Source organism: Nestor notabilis, unplaced genomic scaffold, assembly GCF_000696875.1.
Source record: "Nestor notabilis isolate BGI_N333 unplaced genomic scaffold, ASM69687v1 scaffold27499, whole genome shotgun sequence".
Classification (NCBI taxonomy): Eukaryota; Metazoa; Chordata; class Aves; order Psittaciformes; family Psittacidae; genus Nestor; species Nestor notabilis.
Genome location: NW_009944554.1, coordinates 33680 through 55140, shown reverse-complemented (window position 1 = coordinate 55140; position 21461 = coordinate 33680). Strand labels below are relative to the sequence as shown.

The window sequence follows — 21461 nt, the reverse complement described above, 5'->3', positions numbered from 1 at the left end:
AGTTCACAGGGTGATTTCTCCCCCCACCCTCAAAAAAAAAAATAATCTGCATTTGTCAGTGCTTGACAATTAGTTACATTGAAAAAAACTGTTAAACACTGAGGTAAATCAAATCCCAATTACCAGTGTAACAAAGAAAGGTAGTTGTCCCTGCTTTCCCCCATCAGCACACAAGCACTGTAATTTCTCTTGCCTTCTCTCCACAGAAAACTACATAATCAATTTGAAATCCCATTATAAGTGACAATCTCGAAAATCAGGAAACTAGATGGGCAAAACATCAAATCATTTCCTCCTGATGCAGATCATTTACACACAGTTCCTCTCTCTCAACACCAATTTATTTATTTATTTTTAAAGAAAGGGGGATACAACCTCAAAAACTTTTCTAAGTTACACTGGTACACTAAGTTTTAGAAGGTGATGAGAGAAAACGCAAAAAAGTATGACCAACATAGGATTTTTGCCGCTAATCAGTTACTTCCTTACAGAATTCCCAACAATCTGCATTATCAAAAATAGGAAGACATAGAAGGCAGCCACTGTATGTAAAAAATTTACAGCTGGCACTGATACAAAAGCACAAGTTCTTAACTTTATACATGGAGATAACACAAGATCTAAAAGCAGGTTAGATTTCCTGTTATTTCCCCCTCATTATACATAGAACTAATATTTTTATGGCTTCAAGTTTCACAAATTCAATGGAATAACATGATGTAACTACCTATACAGGTATTTAAAAATGTCGATGAAGCAGATCTCACAACAGTCTGCAAATATTCAAGACCACCTTAATAAAAATAATTACCAATTCTGTTGGTCTGAATGAGTGCAAGAAAAAATAGTAAAAAAAAAAAAAAAAAAAAGGAAAAAAAGAAAAAAAAGAAAAAAAGTCATGTATTTTCTGGGATTCTTTGTTCCACTTCAGTCTTCAAACACAATGCTTTGCTGTGAACCAGACCTCAGACTGAACAAAATCTTAGCTATATCAGCAATTTAAGGCTTTGTGTTGTATGCATTTCAACTTTGTCATACTTCAGAAGAATGAAATAGAAAGATTATGTCAGCTAGAAACATTAATCCCCATTGGTGTTTTAGCTTCTGTGAAATTCGTCCCCCTAAAGCATCCGAATTCTTTGTACTGAGCATTACAAAATACACCTTGAGTGCTTCCTTAAAACAAAACAGCATTTCAAAGTTTTTTCTTATTAGAAGTGTGAGCTACCCTGGGATTTAATATCTTAAAAAGCAAAAAAAACAACCCCAAAAAAACAAACAACTTTTTTTCTTTTTAAACAGGGTACAACTTCTTACAGTTACTCTTTCTTTTGTGGATAACATACCCTCAAATGGCTTTGTGTGTTTATGGGTTTGCATGCTTCTCAAACTACAAAGTGTTATGGTCTACCGGTTTACAGTACATGGGCCATGATAGTTTTAGAACTGAGAAATAGCTCATCAACCTAATTTCAATCAAAACAGTATAAAAAATAAACTATCCAATCCTCGCCTCTTTGGATTCCAACAAATTTTAAATATAGACAGTAGTTAAAATCACAAAAGTATTTAAAAATTTATATTTTTATGATTTTGGAATAATCTAGTAATAAAAAAAGCAAGAGCAAATTAAACTCAAATAGGAGCGGTGCTGCTGTCCAGAACTTCTTTATTAGAACATTTGTTTGATACCTCAGTAGCTAAGCTGCCTTTGCACCTGGCTGGCATGAAACAGTGGCTCAACAGTAAACAGCAGTTGCACTATCAGCAGCAAGTTTTTCCCCCTTGAAACTTGTCACGAACAAAGCAAGAAAAAAAAAAAAAAAAAAAAAGATAGGGAGGGTAAACCCTGCCAAAAAATATTTAAATACTGCACTGCATCATAAACAGCATGGGCTCTTTATTTACTTTCCTCAGAACCTTTTCCCCTCATTTTTGATAGTTGCAGATTGATGTAGTAACTGTCTTTTAGAAAATGCTGAATGCGTGGTTAAGAGACCAGGTAGCCTTAAAAATCCGGACACGAATGACACAGATGAATGCTCTTGGTATATCCTTCAAGGCCTTCTTTCATGACTTCTTCCTTTGTCTAAGGGTAGCTCCAGCATTAGAGTGCCTGCAGCGGAAGTTAAGTATCTAGCAGTGTTCCAAGTATTCAATCACCCTAGAGATAGATTTCTGGCCTGTTGTTCCAACAGCACACTGGAAAATGTAATAGAAAACAGAAGTAACAAACAAGCACTTGTAAAACCTCTTTAAAATATTTGAAAGCTATGCTCATTTCAGAATTTCAGTACACAGAATTACATATTAGTAAGAGCTATTCAGTTCAGGCAGAGGATTCAAAAACATTTTCCTGACCAGCCACAATCAACTGGAATTAAAGTAGCTCCGTTCCATTTACTACCAAAATAATGGCAAACAACTGGGTTTTCAGTATTTAAAGAACAGAAAATTATCCTGTGCTCTTCTAAAGACACAAACTGGAAAATGCTAAATGCTTCTAAAATGTATGGACTATTTATGGAAAACACGATTACAAAAATATCTACGCACATCAATTTAAAATATATGATACTTACAGTAAGGTTCATAAAACTGAGAAATTTTTTGAGCATTTCAGTCATTATTGAGAAGTCTCCTTCAGGTAAGTACTCCCTCACAGTAGTCACATTGATCTATGAAATAAACCAATCTATTTTAATTTGGGAAATATTTTTCTGACACAGAACTATGTAACTCTGCATGTGAGATACAGTAAGGCAAGAAAATTCACAGCATTATTAAGATTGGCTTTTGCTGTCATCTCTGTGTTTTAATTCTCTCAAGCAATATTCATGTTTATGTTTCCAGGAAACAATAACTGCTAAAAAATCTGCCTTTTATTTCCCTTCCCTTCCAGTTCATTACCACCATCGGACTTCCCCAGGACCTACAAGATTATCAAGAACTAAAAAGCCCACCAGGTCACCCTCCTGACGTGGAGAGAATCTCCCTTTATAACTGTTAAGGCTTGAAACAGACAATCTTAAGGTCCTTTCCAACCCTAACTGTTCTACGATTATTGAACTTACTGTCAGTATCACTCCAAAGACTAAAAGGTATGGAAGCTGGTCAGTCAAAAGGTACAGAACAGCATGCTGAAGACCATTTCTGCCATCATTGTCTCAAGCTCATTTTCATTTCAGCATGTATTTAACAGGAGAGTTTTTTAATTTCTCAGCTGAGTTCTATATTCTTAAGTTTTACCTTCAGCTTTCTATTATGCAGTTCCAGTCTGAGACAATCACCTCCAACTAACATGGACATACACAGTTTCATGTAATAAATGGAATGAACAAGTCTGACGTTAACTTTCTTACTGAAACTACTGAAAAATAAAGCAAGCTTTTATAATTACAGAACAAGCGAGCCAATCTTTCTCTGCCTCTCTGAAGTAAGTTCATGTGCTGGCTAAGACCAACAGTGAAGCGGAAAGGGGCAGAAGAGGTTAAATATTCAATTCTAACAGTTTTTGATAAACATACTGATGTTCAGAAAATTGGCTTTGGACAGAATACCTCACAAAACTATATACATCAGAGCAGTTTCATCAATGTACTAGCACAAATGAAAGCCTAATTTAATAAACCCATTTCAGTACTGCAAATTATTATTTCACTAAAAATTGTACTGGACTTTAAGAAGAAGTTATTGACTTATTCCCTTACTGGACTCTCTTGGCAGAGACAGCCTAGAAGCAATGCCGTGTAGGAGGCCACAATGCAGTCTTCCATGTGCTTCCCAGCATGCTGAAGAGCTGTAAAGAGAGACAACTGAGTGTATTGTATTCTCTAAGCAGCTGGTATCTTTTACTGCTTCCAATACAATCTTTCATTATCATTTCTCAGAATTCCTTATTCTTGAACAAAATGAGCTTTTGGACTGAGACTTCAGAGGCAAGAATCAGACAGACTCTGTACTTACTGACTCAGCAGCACATTCTTGAACTGAAAAATGGCATTTACTCACTTTCAACTCATTACATCGTACGGTGTTTTCTTAATTGTGATTTTAATGTGCAACCTGTATGCTTAACACACCACATTAAGAATGTAAATGTTTCATTTGATACTATAAGCCACTAACACTTCCACCAAAAGAAGTTCATTGTACTAAGGATAACAGATATAGCACTTTTTGCTAATGACTCAGCATTTTTGGGCAAACTACAAATAGCTACAAGACTCCAGTTCATGGAGCTACAAAAAGGAGGAAGGATATAAAGCAAGGTTAGAGAAAGTAATACACCACACCTACTAACAGAAAATTAAAGCCCTATTAGAAGTAATACACTGCACCTACTATTAGAAGATTAAACAAGGAGAACCGATGTTCAGACCTGATACATTTTCCAACAGACAAACTACTTAACTTAGAGATACTAGAAATTCCTGGAACAAACCACCAAAGATGCAGCACATCAAGGCATTACAGAGGTACCTGAGATCCCACCAATGGAGTGAGAACTCAAGACATGAAGAAAACAGGGACAGAGCATCATACATGCAAACAGGGAGAGGAGGAAAAGAACTCCTAACGGTAGCATGAAACAAGAACAGGTCATGATATCCCGAAAAACAAAATTAAGGCAGGCAACTTTCCAGGAATGTTTCAGAAGAACAAGATAAAGGCCAAAAAGCCATCCCTTCCAGAATATTTCTTACGCAGAATGTCCTAAAAAACCAAACCAAAACCAACCAAACTTTAAGAAGGAGCTGATAGAAGGTACTAATAAGAAAATAAAAAGTAGCATAAATTCTTCCACTTTTTCTTCAGCGGAACTTCTCCTATTTATGATCTGTAAGTTTCACCTAGGGGATATGCTGAGGAAATCTCAGCCCAAGAGAGTGCATGTAGATAGGAAGCAGAGGACAAGGTGGGAATTTATGCAGTCACAGAGTTCTTTGCCTCTTCTGAGCTCATCACAACCAGACAATGTACCTTTATTAAGATCAAGTTCTTCATCATCTTCTTCCTTCTTATCTTTTTCTTCAGTGCTGTCTGGCTTTTCTGTGGAGACCCACTGTATTTCTCCACTTGTCTCTTGCCATTCCCCACTCTTATCATGCTGAGCAGTAGGAGCTTCTTTAATCAATTCGTCTGTCTGGCTCTCAGCCAGCTGAGCCGCCCGCTCACACTCAAGAAATAGCTAATGGGGAAAATTTCAGGAGAATTTCCATTATAAATTAAACCCTAAACACATTGAGTTAATACTTCACAGTTTACTTCCCCTTCACTATTCACCCCTTAATACAGTTAGTCTTCAATACTCTTCCTAACACTAGCCTTTTCTTCTTCAAAGGAAACCATCGTTCATCCCTACACAAATGCTGTGCTTACACAAAAGGCCTCTCTCCCACCCCAGAGTTAAAGCAGTTGGCAGGCTCCTCTTGGGCATCATAAAATGTTTAACTGTCTTTAAGACACAGCTTGAAGACTAAAGGTTGCCATATTTTCTTGCCCATTTTTGTTCTCCTGGGTTGTTTTTCTTTTCCATGCTAGTACCCCCTTTGCTCTGCTTTTCCCTTCATAAGTACAACATAAAAATTTGAAAGGGTTAATTTAAAATGACTTATCAAGGATGTGACTGAATCAGCAATCTCATATTGTGCACTAGTATCTTGTGAATTATTTCCCAAGCCATGTAATCACCAGCTTTAAATATTGCTTTGCTTAGCTGTATACATTAAGATATTAAATATTTTTATTGTTGATTTTATTTGGTCTGCTGCTGGACAGTTATTTCACATAGTTAAATAGGAGAACCACTAAAAGCATTCATAAAATTATCTCAGCTGAAATAAAAGGCTGTAATTTCCTTTCAATTCTTTCATTTGGGTTTGCATGGTGGGACTCAGTGACCAAAATTGTTGGTGGATTCTTTTTTTAAGAAGTTAGTCAAGACAACATTTAAGAATGCCATTTCACACCCATAACCAGTACATCCATAGCTGATTGCTCTTATAAAGCATGATACTTATTTATTTATTTTAATTTAAAGTTCCAGAGTCCCCAAAAGATAGTATTTAAAAAAAAATAATCTGTGGAAGCAAAGCAAGAGAAGAGTAGTTTACAATTTTTACAGCTGGTTTAAAACAAAAGTAACCCATTTAGGAACAAGAAAACTAGAAATAAACTGTATAGGAAGAAGACAGCTCCATGGAGCACAAGAGCAGCCTTCAGATGTTGTAATAACGATTCCTCTGCCTTCTACCAGGAAAGAAGTCTCTGTAATGTACAGTACTGAAAAAGCAAGCAGCACTCCTCTTCCCCACTACGCTGTAATACTCATAATACTAAACAGCAAAAAAATTCCGACAAATCTTCACTGGGGAGTTCTTCTTCCCTTCCCCCTTGAGAGACTGATAATTAGAAATCGTAACTATTACCAGAGAACCACATTTCTTACCTGCACTAAAGCCTGAACAGCATCAATCTGCCCAGTTATCTTTAGGCTATCATCTCTTCCTCCCGTACAGAATGAGTCAAAAGAACATGATGTTTCCATATTGACAAGACAGTGCCTATTCCGAGCACTGTATTCTACTAGATTGATCAACAGACCCAATCCCTGCAAGAATTGGAGAGGATTACACACATTTAAAAGGGATAATTCAGCAAAAAACATCTATCCAGATAAATGTCTTCTTTTGGCCCTATCTTTCTGAGGCTATGTAACTTAGACCTTTACAAAACAGTTTGATAAGCAGAGGGATTAGGACTTAAAGAAATGAGGCAAAACTAAGATTCTTGTATACGAGAACGTGAAAACATTTTTAAAGATGAAACGTGATTTACAGCTTAGGGATGCAGGTGTCCAGCCTTCAGCTTATATTCTTAAAAGACCCTTCACATACACAATTTCAATACTGCTATTTAGGCTACACAGACCCATTTTACATAAGCTGAGGTAAATTTGACAAAGCCTCTCAAACAATAACATCCACCGTATTTCTGAAGCAGAAAAGACATTTGAAAGTTAGATAATTCACAGACTTACTAGTTAAATATTTGTTCATCTAAGCAGTGCATTTTCCCCACTAAACACAGGGAAAATTGTTAGAACTCAAACCCCACCAAATCCTTACAGAAACCTTCTCTAAGTGCCTCACTAGTTATATATAGTTAATGAAAACTGTAGAAGCTGCTCCTTAATTTGGAATCAGAGTAGTTAAATGCACAAGAAGAGAGCAAACCATTATAGGTTAATGTAACAAAACCAACAGCTTACCAGAACCCGAATATCAAATCTCTGTTCTTGAGGTAGGAACTTTGGAACCTGAAGCACACAATTCATAGCTGTGCCGATCAGACCATCTTGTTCACCTGTTTTTGTACTACCCCATTCTGTAAAGAAAGAGTTTAGAGGCTCAATTTTGAAAATACTGCTTTTCATAATTGAAAGCAGACTGATAAAAACCTGCCCCTAGAGGTAAATGGGACCCCCTCAGCCAAAGCTTGCATCTCAATATTTGCAACTACTCATCCAATTTGCAAAGAAAATTACTGATTAGGCAAGCATCTACCCTTCATAACTGCTTCACTGCACTGCACGTGGAAAGACCATAATCAGTACAGGAAAAGGGTTTACAATAATGGTTCATTTGATGCTTTAACTCCAAATATGCACGTTATCTTTGTTTGTTTTACCATTATCATTTGTCAGGTTGAGCAAGACACCAATGATGGCCCTCATACAGTCTTCCACTGCTTTACCCACGTGGTTAGTTACATTCTGGTGAGGCAGAGGCTTATTGTCTGGTAAACAGATACTGTCTTCAGCACGATTATATCGCTGGATTAACTCCTCACAATGCTGCAGTGCTCTGCAGGGAGAAGATGCAGAACAGAATTACCTCCACAATATACAGGACATTACACCTTTAGATTCATTTCACCAGGGGAAAAAAATTAAATAAATCAAATACAGAGCTTATGCAGAATATTTCTGATGCCCAGATGCCCTGTCTGTAGGGAGAGATAATAAACTTACCACCTATAAAGTCTTTTATGAGCTCAACTGAAATCGTGAAAACAAAAATCAGGAAAGCTTTGTGGCTTAGAGCTTTATCAGCTTGAGATTAAGAGAAAAAGTTAATTTTTCTTTCCAACTCCATAGCACTGCCTTACAAAAGATCTCCTCTCCCTACAGACCCAGCCTCTCATATCGTCTGACATCAATGCACAACATTATTCTGACAGTGTTATCTCAATGTTCTCTTGTTCTGTCCTCAGAGCTATTTCCATTCTGTAAGAAATAAACAAATGACACATGACTTCCTAGCAGTAAAATCTTAATCTCATAACAGTAATGGACCACAGGCATGATTCTACTGCATGACATTAGCTTGATGTTAAACTGACAACACTGCTTTCAATTACAAACAAGACTAAAAATGTCAAAAATAAATTGTTTTTTTTTTTGTATGGGTTTTTTGGGGTTTTTTTTTTGGGTGCATTTATTTATTTAAAGAAATACTCTGAATATGTAACACACAACCATGACATTATGTTGCCAATGAGGTCTGCAGAGTTAACTTTTCAACTTCATTTGTTCTGTTATGAAGGGATACAAGAGGGATACAATTTCTGCCAGTAAACTGAGACCTCACCCACGCTAATAAATGGGTTAGAGGTGGGTTTGTAGAAGCATCTTTGCCAGGCAGAACACCCAAGAACAAAACTTCACCATTTTAATTTTTAGTTACACTGTCATTTCTGTTATGCTCCATTTCAGGAAACACTTAAGCATAATGAAAATGCAATAAATAAGCATGGCTTGCCAACTGCCCTCTTCTGTGTTCATGTTAACTTGGTACAGAAGGAGCTCAATCTACAGTTTGCTGCTTCTACAGAACCAACAACAGCAGCACTACACATGGGTAGCATTCAGGCAGTTACCCATACCCTCATCTAAATTAACTTTAGCATTACTTAATGAAAAGCAACAGTGAAAATTATTTCTCTCTCCCCCCCTCAATGTTCTGGTATAACAATTATGTTTTGCCCTTTTTCCCCCTATCATGTGCAGTGCTCTGGAAAACTGCCTTTTTGTTACAACTTACTTAGCTGAGGAGACTATGAGTTGCGAGTCTTTGTATGCTATCAGATAGCTCTGATTCTCTGGATTATGCACAGTTACCTAAAAAGAGGAGAAAGTAGTATCAGAAATGGAAAGAAAAGCATTCGCTTCCACTACCCCGCCACTTTAATCAGTTCCACATGTCTTGGTTATTATCCAGTGTAAAGCTTTCACACTGTCCAGTATGTCCTTGGAGTTTTCATCTTGTAATTAATCACACAAAATTGTGGCACTGAAACCATCTTCCCGGGTGCAGTAAAGACAGACACCATGTGGCAGAATGTTCTGCCAAAGAACCACCCTGAATCTATATCCTGGGACTACAGTGTCCTAAGTGTGTGTGTGTAAATATATATATTTAAAAAAAACCAACCCAAAACCAACCAACACTGAATAGAATTATATATGCAATGTTATTTTTAGGACTTGGCATGAACTTCACTTCTGAAAGCTTATTATGCATCCAACCATAAAAATCAAGTTTTTCCTTGAGTCCCTTGACTGAAATTCAGAATCAACTTACAGAAACAGTAGAAGTTCTTCTCTTAAATTTGCATGATTTGGAGTGTTGATTTTTCTTGTCTCTTCCAAGTTCCTAAAGATCTTACTACATCACAAACCACCCCTAAGTTCAGATTTGAATATCCTGCCACTAAATAAGGCTCTTCTATCTGCTGTTGCCTGGCAGATCCATCTATCAAATATGAAAGCAGAAATCATATCTGAAAATTTCTCTCTCGCTGTTCTGGAGGCAGGTAGAGAGTTAGGTGCCATTAATTTTTAAGCAGGCACCCTTGAATTAGTAGTTCAGCAACTGTCCATATTCCTTAGGTTTTTGCTTACTTTTACACTATTTTTGAATCTGTCCTTCTATTTTAGTGAAGGAAACAAGTTACCACTGTAGCTATTTGCCCTTTAACTAGGGCTTGCTTACAGAAAGAGACACACTAGTAACAAATATGAAAGTCAGCAAAACAAGGCATGGTAGAGAAGCATATGCTTACAATTCCTGCCAATTGAGCTCTACAAAAGTGCCATGTATTATAATTCCGAACAAGGTGGTCATACAAAATATTAACTGTCTCAATATATACACCCAACTGACTACAGGACTAGTCTGACTTTCAGGGCAGTTTTCTCTTTCAGCACCTAGCCAGCTGATCTTCGAAAGAAGCAATTCTTAAAACATACATTGATTTATTGTATCTAAGAAATTACTGCTTCCATACCAGTCCAAGAGTCAAACTCATGCCTTGAAAACAAAAATCCATAAACAGCAGCTTTTTGAAGGAACTTAACAGAAAGCATCATGTTACATGGTTCTTCTTATTAAAAAATAAACTTGCAATGTTGTACATACGTACAGAACGATAAAAGAAATTTTCAGGCAAACACTACAGGAACACTGAACAACATCAGAAAGTCAGTATATTATTCTATAAAAAATAGTCAGCATCACAGGGTTGTTATGTATAGAGTGTAACACTGAAAAGGTCTGCTTGACAAAAACTGGTTTTCAGGCATGCAATCCATCTGCTCATACTCACACTTTCTAAGACCCGTAAACATCTTTCTGCACCCCATAACGAAGCGACCAATTTCTCTTCATTTTCATCGCTGCTCAGGTGATCCACACATTCTTTAACTGAACAACAAAAAGAGTTTTTTCCACTATCAATAAAAGGTTCTCAGAGGCAAAGCGTACAAACTACCTACCTGCTCAGAGAATTATTATCAACCTTGTTTTGCACTTTTCAAGACCCTAACATAGGAAACAATCAAAGACATGACCAGCATTCCAAAGTCTTTCATTTCTCCAAGTAAATAAAACAGTGACGGTGGTGAGGCACTGGAATGGGTTGCCCAAGGAAGTGGTAAATGCTCCATCCCTGGCAGTGTTCAAAGCCAGGTTGGGCAGAGCCTTGAGTGACATGAGCTGTCCTTGCCCATGGCAGGATGGTTGGAACTAGATGATTTTAAGGTCCTTTCCAACCCAGACCATTCTACGATTCTAATTTTGACTTTACATATTTGTGACTGTTGCTGTGAATTACGTATCTGTATATTTTATTTTCTACTGACAGTGAAGAGACTGTAGAGCACACAACTATGTTCTTTAACTGTAATGCAGTGTTTTGTAGAAGACAAAAAAGATACAGCAAGCACACTCTCCCCACACTTTACATGTCTAAAACTGTGTGCAAGTTGAATGTTTTCATCTCTTCAATCCTTCGTCTGCCCTTCTGCTTGTTTAAGATGAAGCTTTACTATCTGTGAGATGCTGATCCAAAAAACCTACCCAAGACATAACTTTATAAAACTAACGAAAAAAAACCCTGCAATTTCTTCTTAAAGAGTTGACTTCTGAGATATCTGGTTTAAAAAAAAAAAAAAAAAAAAAAAAAAACCAAAACAAAAAAATCAGGCCTGAAAATAATTCTAGAAGACTGCAAAGGAGATGTTACTCTATATTAAGTGTGCTGTATTTGTGTGCTGTACAGAGATATGTAACACACTAATGTATCCTATTTAAGCTTAAACCACACATGATATGCAACAGTCACAAATAAACTTCCCAGTGACCTGGTATCAAACTGTGTACTTTATTTTTTAACACTGCTGAGAAAAATACATAATGTTTTTATTTTTAACCACAGAAAATTAACATTAAAAATAGCAGACATTTTAGTAAGATTCACTAATTTTTCACACTGCAAAGCAGCATCTGCAATATACCTTTATCTACAATATGATCAAGACCACCTAGAAGTCGCAGTTCTTCTTTAAACCAGTCCCCAGCTCGTTTCGAGGTGAGAGACAGTAATGTTTCCATTGCCAAATGCCCGGTCTGAAAGAGTTAGGTTCCAGAATTAGTGAAATCATCATAAGCAGATGTAGCCAATGTATCAAATCATACAAATACACGTCATATAAAAACCATGAAAAGGAAGCTATAGGTTCTGAGTAGAACCACCAGAGGGAGCAAGAACGGATGTATCAAATTACTTGGTACCGATAAAAAGGTACTTCGCATTTTCAACTTTTTCTTGATTTTATTAATAGCTTAGAAACCCTAATCAGACTCGTTCCATCCACTTCTCTTGTTATCAAAAGAAACAAGTGGAGGAAGGAAATGGACAAATCAGGCAGGAAAAATACACAAGAAACGCCACAGTGAACACTGCTACTCTGTCTCCCAGACACACTGGCTCTGCTGCTTGTAGAATATATTTGATTCTAACACATGTATTTTGTGGCTTTAATTTTAAACTCATAGAAGATAGTAATTAAACTAAAACACGGCAGAAGATCTTACTAAATTTACTGATTTTTTTTTTTAAAGAGGACTACATACCAGTGTTCAATAGCAGAGTTAAGTTTACTCCCTGCAAAAGGAAGCTGAAGAGATTTTATGTGATTATCTTAGTTTATCCCTTGCAATATTTTTAACCAAAACTAACACTATTTAGTCAAGACTATTAACTTGTTTTTCCAAAGGCCTGTAACAAAAGGCCAATGGTCATATACATGCATATAAATTTATATCTAAATAAAAGTAACCAGTATAGACTTCTGTAACACCTGGAAAACACACAGGCAAATCTGGACCTCTATAAGATCAATAATTTCATTCATGGTACATAAATATAGCAATGAAAACTCAGAGAAAAAGCTGTAAGATCTCATTAAAGCCAACTGAATTTAACCACTCTTAAGTTAACTTCCTTCCCTGATGCATTTGATCAGTAATGCTTCAAGGAGGGCTTTGCTTATTCTGAGCTGTGCAGCACATTCCAGGATAGCAGTTCAAACCTCAGCACCTCCTGGGAATAACAGTACTCACCAGGATCAAGTAAACACCCCATTGTCTTGGAAAACCAAGTTATAAATTGTATGAGCCCCCCCAACATCTTCAGCTGCTTTCCTTATTTTCAAAATACTGATTTCCAAGGAGGAGAAGAAAGTTCAAGATTAGTCTTGAGTTACCGCCCAAAGTTAACTACTTCCATTTTTTAGGAGCACACGGTCACTTATGAGCATACAGTTAGTAACAGCATTTCTTCAATGTAAATGAAAGTGTCTTGCATCATGAAAGATTTGTGGGGGCCAAGAGAACACAAGCAGCAGCAAATCTACAACAGGTGGGTCACTCCTCCCAGTGCCAGCAGCACCTCAATTCCCTACCACAGAGCAAACAAGGACAAAGCTGCAGTTACTCCTGCAACTGTTCCACCCAGGAAACTGCTAACTGCCTTTAATTGCCAACAGTAGCTCATGGAGCCTTCCCACACGATGGAAACTAAACACACTTGGTTACAGTCTTTTCATCTCATCACTGGGAAAGACAAGATCCAAAACCTCACATTTTTAAAATCTGTAAGTTAAAAGCATAATGCTAAAGGAGATGAGGATATTTTAAGCAATGGGTGGAGAACTTCCCTTCTGAAGCCAACCAAATGAGAAAGCTTTTTGAGGGAGGAGAGGAAAGAACATGAAGACTGCAGTTTGACAGATCCCTAGCTCTGAAGGCTCCCCATCCTCTTCAGACGGCTTCTTTCACATTCATAGATTGAGCTCAAAAATTTTGTAACATGGATATCCGAAATCATGCATGACCTAAAGCAGATTGAAGATGATTAAAACTTCTCCTTAGAGATCTTAACACTTACAAAAGATCTAGTTAACTTCCTAAATTGCTTCACCATGAAAGCTCAAAAGCCACACAGTATTTAAAATATGGTGCTCAGTTTCCTGCCAAAGGGCAGAAAGACTTCAAAAACACTCCAGAAGAAGATAATTTGATATTTATACTAGCGAGCATAAGAACAATTTATTTTCTTAATAAATAAAATCTTGTAACCCTTTTGCTTTAGAGGAAAGTGTACTCTATTCTATCCAATTTTTATGTCAATTACTATGAAATTTTAACACCAAGGTTCAAAAGCTGGTTCCCTTAAGCTTTCAGCCTTATGCTGAGAGTGAAAACCGGAATAACCTCTTTCACCAGTTGAAAAGAGAAGTCACTTCCGAAGGTTTTCATCACAATGCAACAGAGAAGACCTAGCTGCAAGCATCACCTACAGAGTGCTACACCAATTGACATGCAAGTGCCATTTGCCAACACAAAGGCTAAGCTCTTCAGGTTTTATCTTCTTCTAAGCCAGAGAAAAAACAACCCTGGAAAAATTCATCCCACAGAGAACTTCTGTTCAGTTTCTAGGTTTACATTTTTTAGAGTTCGTAACAGTCTAGAAAACAGAACCCTTTAATACCTGCTACAGTACTCGAAAATTAGTCCTATATAACCTGCAGATAGTCACATGAACAGCACTGTGGGAAGACATGGGCAGTCTTGATCATCAGTCTTGGATCAGTGTAAGATTCAAAAAGAAAAAGTGTGACTGGTTAGCCACAAACTGGAGTTCTCAAAACATCTGCTGCAATCCTTCTGCTCCTCAGTGGGTATGTCTGAGTCTGAAAAGCACAGCAGATCTTTACCCCCAGAAGATGTGCATTTTTGTTAGCATTTTCTGCATGTCATCTGGTACAAAAAGAGAGACTGCTTATTGTATCTCCTGACAGAGACCTAGCTGAAAGCAACTATCTTCTACATATGAAGTTCATTATTGGCTGAACTTAACATTGCTACTATCATAAATTGGAAGAGAACCTAACCATCTCATTTGGCTTGCATATATTCTCGAAATGCTACATAGTCTCTGCTTCTAGATAGTGCAGTTGGGAGGGAACCAGGGTACTTCTGTGAGGTACTACAGTATTCAGCAACTACAGTATTTACAACAACAGCTCAACATAATTTTAAGGAATAAAGATGCCTCAGGAAGAAAAATAACCCACTAACCAAAACAAGAAATACCCCACAACTGAACAGCTGAAACTGATGGCCTGTGATAATACTACTCTTTACTCATGGAAAGCTTCCTCACAAGACAGTCTCTTCTAACACAACCTCTCCCTTTAAAACCCATGCTTAAGAAAACACAAGAACAGAATTATAGTTCATAGAACTATAGGCTAGCTCAGATTATGAATATGAGAAAAGCTCAAATAGGAGACAGTGGTCTGTGGCTGGATGCTTGGGCAATAAGGAACCTGTACCAGCCTTTCCATGCTTAATAAAGGGAGCTGTCTTGCATTTTATAGTGCAAAAGATACCCTGGCACTGAGACTGAGTGACATGAGTTGCCTTTGCTGTCAAAACAGCACTGAAATAAGACACTGACGATACCAATTCCCAGCTGATCACCGCCTAGAGAACAAATTTCATTCTGTGTTGGTATCTTCAGATCGTATTCAGTGAATTCAGAGAGTAAACTGAAAGCAGAGAAAATAATCTCAAATTTATTCTTCCTTTGCAGGTTTCCACAGCCAGAAAATTAATACAAGCCACCTACCTACATGTTTCCTAGGTTTGCAGGAAACAAGCCTAAAACTGGTACTCTGAAACAATTCTTCTTTGTCACCAAACTGATTAGCTAGGTTAAGAACTACCATCAATATTATCTTCCTCCCCCAAAATTCAGCTCTTTATACTGCTACATAATACTGACTTTTCATACCAATTCAACTGTTCTGTAGCTAGGGTTTTTTTTTGGGGAAAAAACCCCAACCAAAACACACACCACCACCATGAAAAAAACCAAAACAATCAAAAAAAAAAACCCCAACCAAACAACCCCACAACAACAAACCAACCAAACTCTTCCTAAACTGACAAAAAAGTCACAAAACCTACAAAACAAAATGGCAGCTCAACAAGTCATGTCATCTTTTAATCTAACCTAAAATGGAATACCATCTTAACTGCAGATTACTGACAGGAGTTGGAACATTATTTGCAGAGATAAAGCTCTGACAAGCTCACTTCATAAACAATAAATCAGAAGCTTCTCCTGTTGGGCATTAAGTATTAAATTAAGAACGGCAAAAACCTAGTAAGAGTCTTTAAAACACTAAAAGAATGTATTACAAGATGTTAAGAAATTAAGATCATACTGACATCTGTTATACTGAAATACGGTGAAAGCAAATCCACATTACTAATTTTTGCCATTTATGACCACTCATCTAGTCAATCTGTCATCAAGTCTTTAAATATACTCTTAAAAAGACTTGCAACTTACCCTTTATTTTTCAAGCTAGCTTGCTGCTAGCATCAAACCATGGCCAAATATATTTTTAAAAAAACCAGTTTACTCTGTTGCAGCTGAAGATACATTCATAAAAACACGTGTTTGAGAAAGGAAAGAAAAAAGAATCGTCCACATTTATGATAATCAACAGATCTGCCCACACTTTGGGCAGAGAGAAATCCATTTCTGTTGGACAAATATTTTTATATTTAATGGGAGAACCTGCACCACATTTTCAATTTAACACACAATGCTCTTATTCCCATGTAAGAACCCACATTGTTTGTGAATGTATATATAAAATTTAGGCAAAGAAACAGAGTCAAATAACCTAAACATGGTCTTTCAACGCATGGTTATTTAAGGTGTTACTTCTTTTCATTTGCTACCTTTAAACAGCTACCCTTAGCAGGGGCAAATGGTGAATCAAACAGCCGAAGAACATCAGAACTTTATCCTTGTAACAGCCTTTTAGAAACAAAAAATTCAGATTTAAAGACAACAATACTTGCAGTGCAGTCATACATATGTAAAACACAGACAAAATGTCATGACTCCTCAGCTGGGAGATAGGAAATTAAGGATGATGCTTCCAAGTTCCATTTTCTTAAGCATTCCACTACTGCCAAAGCTTTCAAATAAAAGCACGATACCCACCGTGATGTTTTCCAGATCAAGATGCTTGTTGTGAACAGTTTCACACAGTCTCCGAATTTTTTCCTTAATTTTATTCATGTCTTTTTCATTCAGCAGCTTGGCAGAAGAAGCATCTTGTTCCAATTCCAAAAGCCGTATCATCAGATCTAGACTAGCTCTGTCTAAATCCATGTTCAAACGATCTCTACTCAGAATGTACATTAGAGCTGCTGTACAAAGGGACAAATTCTTGGGTTGGGAGAGGAAAGGGAAAAAAAACCAAAACAAACAGGTTTTAGGAATTATTAGGCAGACCTTTTACAATTTTTAATAAACAAAGATTTACAAAAGAAAAAGCCTGACAAGTCCCAATCTATGCTACCACTTGCATGAGTACTTGCTGTTGTACATTGATTTCTTCTAGCAAGTTACTAATGCATTCTTCTAACCAATACAACTGAGACATAAATCACTTAACACATTTACAAAACCCTAGTAGAAAAGCACGGTTTTCTACTTTTAAGGGACTCGGTGCTGCAGAGAGAGTAAGAAATGGTAACTCCAGTAACACAGTATTGTAGAAGAGACAGATGGCAAGGGAACAAAGTGAAAAGCACAGGGTAGATGGAAAGGTATGGAGACTGTGGGGACATGTCAACATGTGAACTAGGTGGGGGGACAGAGTGCCTGGTGACATATATTCTGATTCTGCCAAACAGGGCTGTCCACCAGTAGTTCACCCAAATCCTTCCAGCATAAACACATTTAATTACCAGTGGAATTCTGCTTTTCAGAAGCAAGACAGAGCACAAACCATCTTCCCCCCCTACATTATCTTGATCACCCCTATCTTACACAAAATTGGTGTAGAGACCTCTTACTGGCTAAAGAATACTTAATCCTTCTTCAGGCCCCCTGTGGGGCCCAAAGAAGAAAGAATTAAATTTCATCTTCATTAGGATCCAGAAACACAAAGGCAGAAAGCAACTGTCAGGAAGGGACAAATGACAGTGAGGAGATCAAAGCAAAGCTATCTGTCCCTAGCGCTGGTAAGTACAGCACTTGTACCAAGAGACTCATCCATCCAGGTGAGCTCCAAGTTATACTAAAGAGGAGAAACGTTCATGGAGAACTGAGTTGTGCCGGACATAATACTTTCAGAAACCTCTGAGGATACCTAGAGGACAAAAGCTGGGAGTGGGTTGGGGTGCATACATGTGTGTCTTAGGGGGTTCAACATCCTGTATGCACCTATTCCATTTTTTCTATAACAAGTAAATTAAAAAAAATGGAGACAAACCAATTCTGGGATGTGCATGTTGTACAGCTCAACAGGAAAGAGCAGAACTTCAGTGTCATGCAGATTAACATCTTGTTTAGTGTTCAACCAAGCACCAAAGCAATCGTTAGCTGCTTCTGTTTATTTTAGAAGCAAGTAATAATCACACCTAGTCATACTAAGCAGTATCAGCATTTCCAAAACAGGATTAGGCAGCTGACAGTCTATCAAAAGCTATGTTAAAACTCCTTCCTGTCTGAATCAAGGAAACCCGCAGGTGAAGAGACTTTATTCTAACTACCAAAGACACATCTGGAATACTTGAAGGAAGGACACAAAATTTTCCAAATCTACATCTCCTTTCATAAATACAACCTCAAGACAAAACGTTGGTTAAAAAAAAAAAAGAAATCTTAGCTGTGAATTACCACTCCTCCAACCTTTGCAGATCTAATGCAGAAAGTAATCTATGTGGCTTGTCTACACAGACAGGGTATATACATTGTTTTCCCTTAATTTCTATCAACTTTCTCCGATAAACCTTGCAATTCTATCATTTTAATTACAGAAATTGTTTACTCTGGATTCACTTGCAACTGACTTAAACTGCAGGAAAATTCAGCTTCCTGGAAGACAATTCTATTCCTTCTAAATAGCAGTTATTAAAACAGGATATAGGAACACGTGCATCCCAGAGAAACCAAAGGTTACTCTGCTAACTGTTGTTCAGCCAGTGTGGGACCTAACAAAGCAACATCTATGAAGAACTATTTTCTAGTGACCAGCATTAACTAGGTGAGCTTCCTGGTAAAAATAAATAATTAAATAAATAGAATAATGCTTAGGACCCCGAAGAAGTTTCTACCAACTTGAAAATGTGCATCAGTTAATACAGGGAAACTGCTGAATTTATAATCTAGGGCTGCCAATATTTAGGCATTTTGGGAAGTCAGACTGTTCTTGGATCACTACTCAGTCTAATAAGGGCAATCAGACTCATTTTGTAAGACTCTGTACCAAGCACTTGTTTGTCCCAGGCTCCCTTCTTCACAATCCAACTGACTATATTATGCAGGGAGTAATGGGTCTCTCTCCACATAGGTTCTGCCACACCTCCCTTCAGACTTTCCACCCAGGTTTTAAGATACTTAAATGTGATCAGAAGGGACCTAAGCAGTGGACTAAGACATTACACAGAAGGTTTCAGGCTACAGGAGGTCTGCCTGAAAAGCAAGAAGGAGTGGGAGCAGCTATGTGTAGTAAGAACTAGGTTCCTGCAACAGCACGTATACTGAAGGCAAATCAGGCCACTAAGCCTCCAAATGCTTACACCCAACAGGGAAATTCCTGGTTTTCCTGTAAGAAAAGGACTTCAAAAGTGAATGGTGCTTATAACATGGCACAAACCTTCTTCAGCTACATGCCAGTGACAGGGGTTTTCTAAAACTAATTTTTCTTAGTCCCTAGAGGAAAGTTAGTTTAACCTTGGATATAACATCTCTACATTTTGCTCTGATCTTCCATGTTAGACAATGTGGTTAACTGTTTCTGAAAGCCCTATCTCATGCCCTACCGTACACAGATTCTGAGCGGGGAATACCACATAAAAACTAAACAAACACCCAAGCAAAACAAACAAAGAACAAAATCAAACCCTCCAAATCCCACCCTATGGACTGCAGTAGTGAACCTCTTCTTTTATGGGGGCTTTTTTTTCCTTCCTGCTCTATTCCTCAAGATGCTTAAAACATGTTCTGCTTCCAAACAAATGCTGAGAGAAGGAAAAAAGTAAAATAAATAGGATTTGCTCTAGACAGAAATCTTATAGCACATCTAACTATGGAGTTGCAATCCATACTTCTACTGAATTCAGGAAAACATCCTAGTTGAACATACACTCCAGAAACAGCAGACCATTTACACCCACTCTCATCCCTGTCTTCCCTTGCTCGTTCTATTTATAATCCAGCTTCTGGGAACAGATGGTTATTTTCTAGGGTTCAGCACTACATTTAATGCACTTTTTTTTATTATTATTCACATGCTGAAGACAGCACAAAACTGCATTTCTGTGCTTAACTACTGACAGCTACAGTGAAGGTATCATTTGTATTTAAAAAAATAGTAATACTCCAAAGCTTTCAGAGCATACCTGGAGAGACAGTCAGTTAAAAACTGAAAACGCAGCTTAAAGACAAATCTACAGGAAAAATCTGGTGGAAAAAGTAATATTCATGTAAATATTTTGGGGCATAGCTCAGTAAGATAACTGGTTATTTTGTTTTCCTTGCTGGTTAAAAAATACCTCTGCAATTGCTATTTCATACTCTTATGGAAATGTAAAAGTCCCCCACTTTATCAGTCTATTCCACTGTAAAAGTACAATCAATGCAGTATATGCTCATATTTGTTTCCATTAGCCCTGTCACCATAACAGTCTTCCCGTCTCCAAAATAAAGGAAATATTAATAAAATAGTTATGGGGTTTTTTTGCCCAGTCCTTATTTAACTTAAATGCATTTAAGCCATGTGTGATTTATTATTGATTTACTTTGCACTGAGATTTTGTGGAAAAATTTCTATTTAAACAAGTTAAAACGTTAGTGAAATAATTGTTGAACATAAGAGCAGTATATAAAGACGGCAAGCTTATACAGAAGCCACTGTTGAAGCATATACTGTCAGTAGAGATATTTTACCATTTAATAGTATTTTGATAAATCAGTAATTTTATAATACTGTATAACCTGCACCAAGAATGCACTGTAACAATACTAAAATGTTAACTACCTCTTTTTTCTCCCCTTTGACAAGAAGGAGCATTTCATCAAATACACTGAAAATAGTGAATATAATCAATGCTTCTTGTTACTGCAGACTAATAATAGCATGCAATTTCCTTTTGAACTGTATGTGCTAGTTCTTTCGAAAATGAAGGAATAATGGTTAACTGTTAAAAGACAGCCAAAAATACACCGAGCAGACTTGTACGTTTTCTAAGGCATTGGAGCTGTCCTCTGCAGATCTTCTGCAACTCAGTGGTGGCAACTGTCCTAAACAGCATGACTGTACTTCATTTATTTCTAGTATCACTTGGCGCTATTTTGACAGCTCACAACATGACGAATGCATTGAACCTGGTTCCTGTGTTTTACAGTTAACCATTGCTAATTTTTGAGGGAGATGGAAAAGAAGCTATTATTCTAAATAAGTTACTTAAAGCTCTACAGCTTTTTTCCCCCACCCGCAGTAAGATGTCAAATACAAT

At 37.2% G+C, this 21461-nt stretch overlaps 1 protein-coding gene across 1 annotated transcript in view; it reads right to left on the bottom strand.

The window, feature by feature from the left end:
* Window positions 1-1300: 1300 nt before the first annotated feature.
* WAPAL (wings apart-like homolog (Drosophila)) overlaps window positions 1301-21461 on the bottom strand; it is a gene marked incomplete at its 5' end in the record, with an annotated part of 48949 nt that continues 28788 nt past the window's right edge. The window contains 11 exons of the mRNA XM_010022469.1: window positions 1301-2202; window positions 2583-2678; window positions 3711-3799; window positions 4984-5191; window positions 6452-6613; window positions 7274-7389; window positions 7693-7868; window positions 9108-9184; window positions 10672-10769; window positions 11861-11972; window positions 16936-17163. Of these exons, the coding sequence (XP_010020771.1) occupies window positions 2137-2202; window positions 2583-2678; window positions 3711-3799; window positions 4984-5191; window positions 6452-6613; window positions 7274-7389; window positions 7693-7868; window positions 9108-9184; window positions 10672-10769; window positions 11861-11972; window positions 16936-17163 (1428 nt within the window). The remainder of the gene's footprint in view (window positions 2203-2582; window positions 2679-3710; window positions 3800-4983; window positions 5192-6451; window positions 6614-7273; window positions 7390-7692; window positions 7869-9107; window positions 9185-10671; window positions 10770-11860; window positions 11973-16935; window positions 17164-21461) is intronic.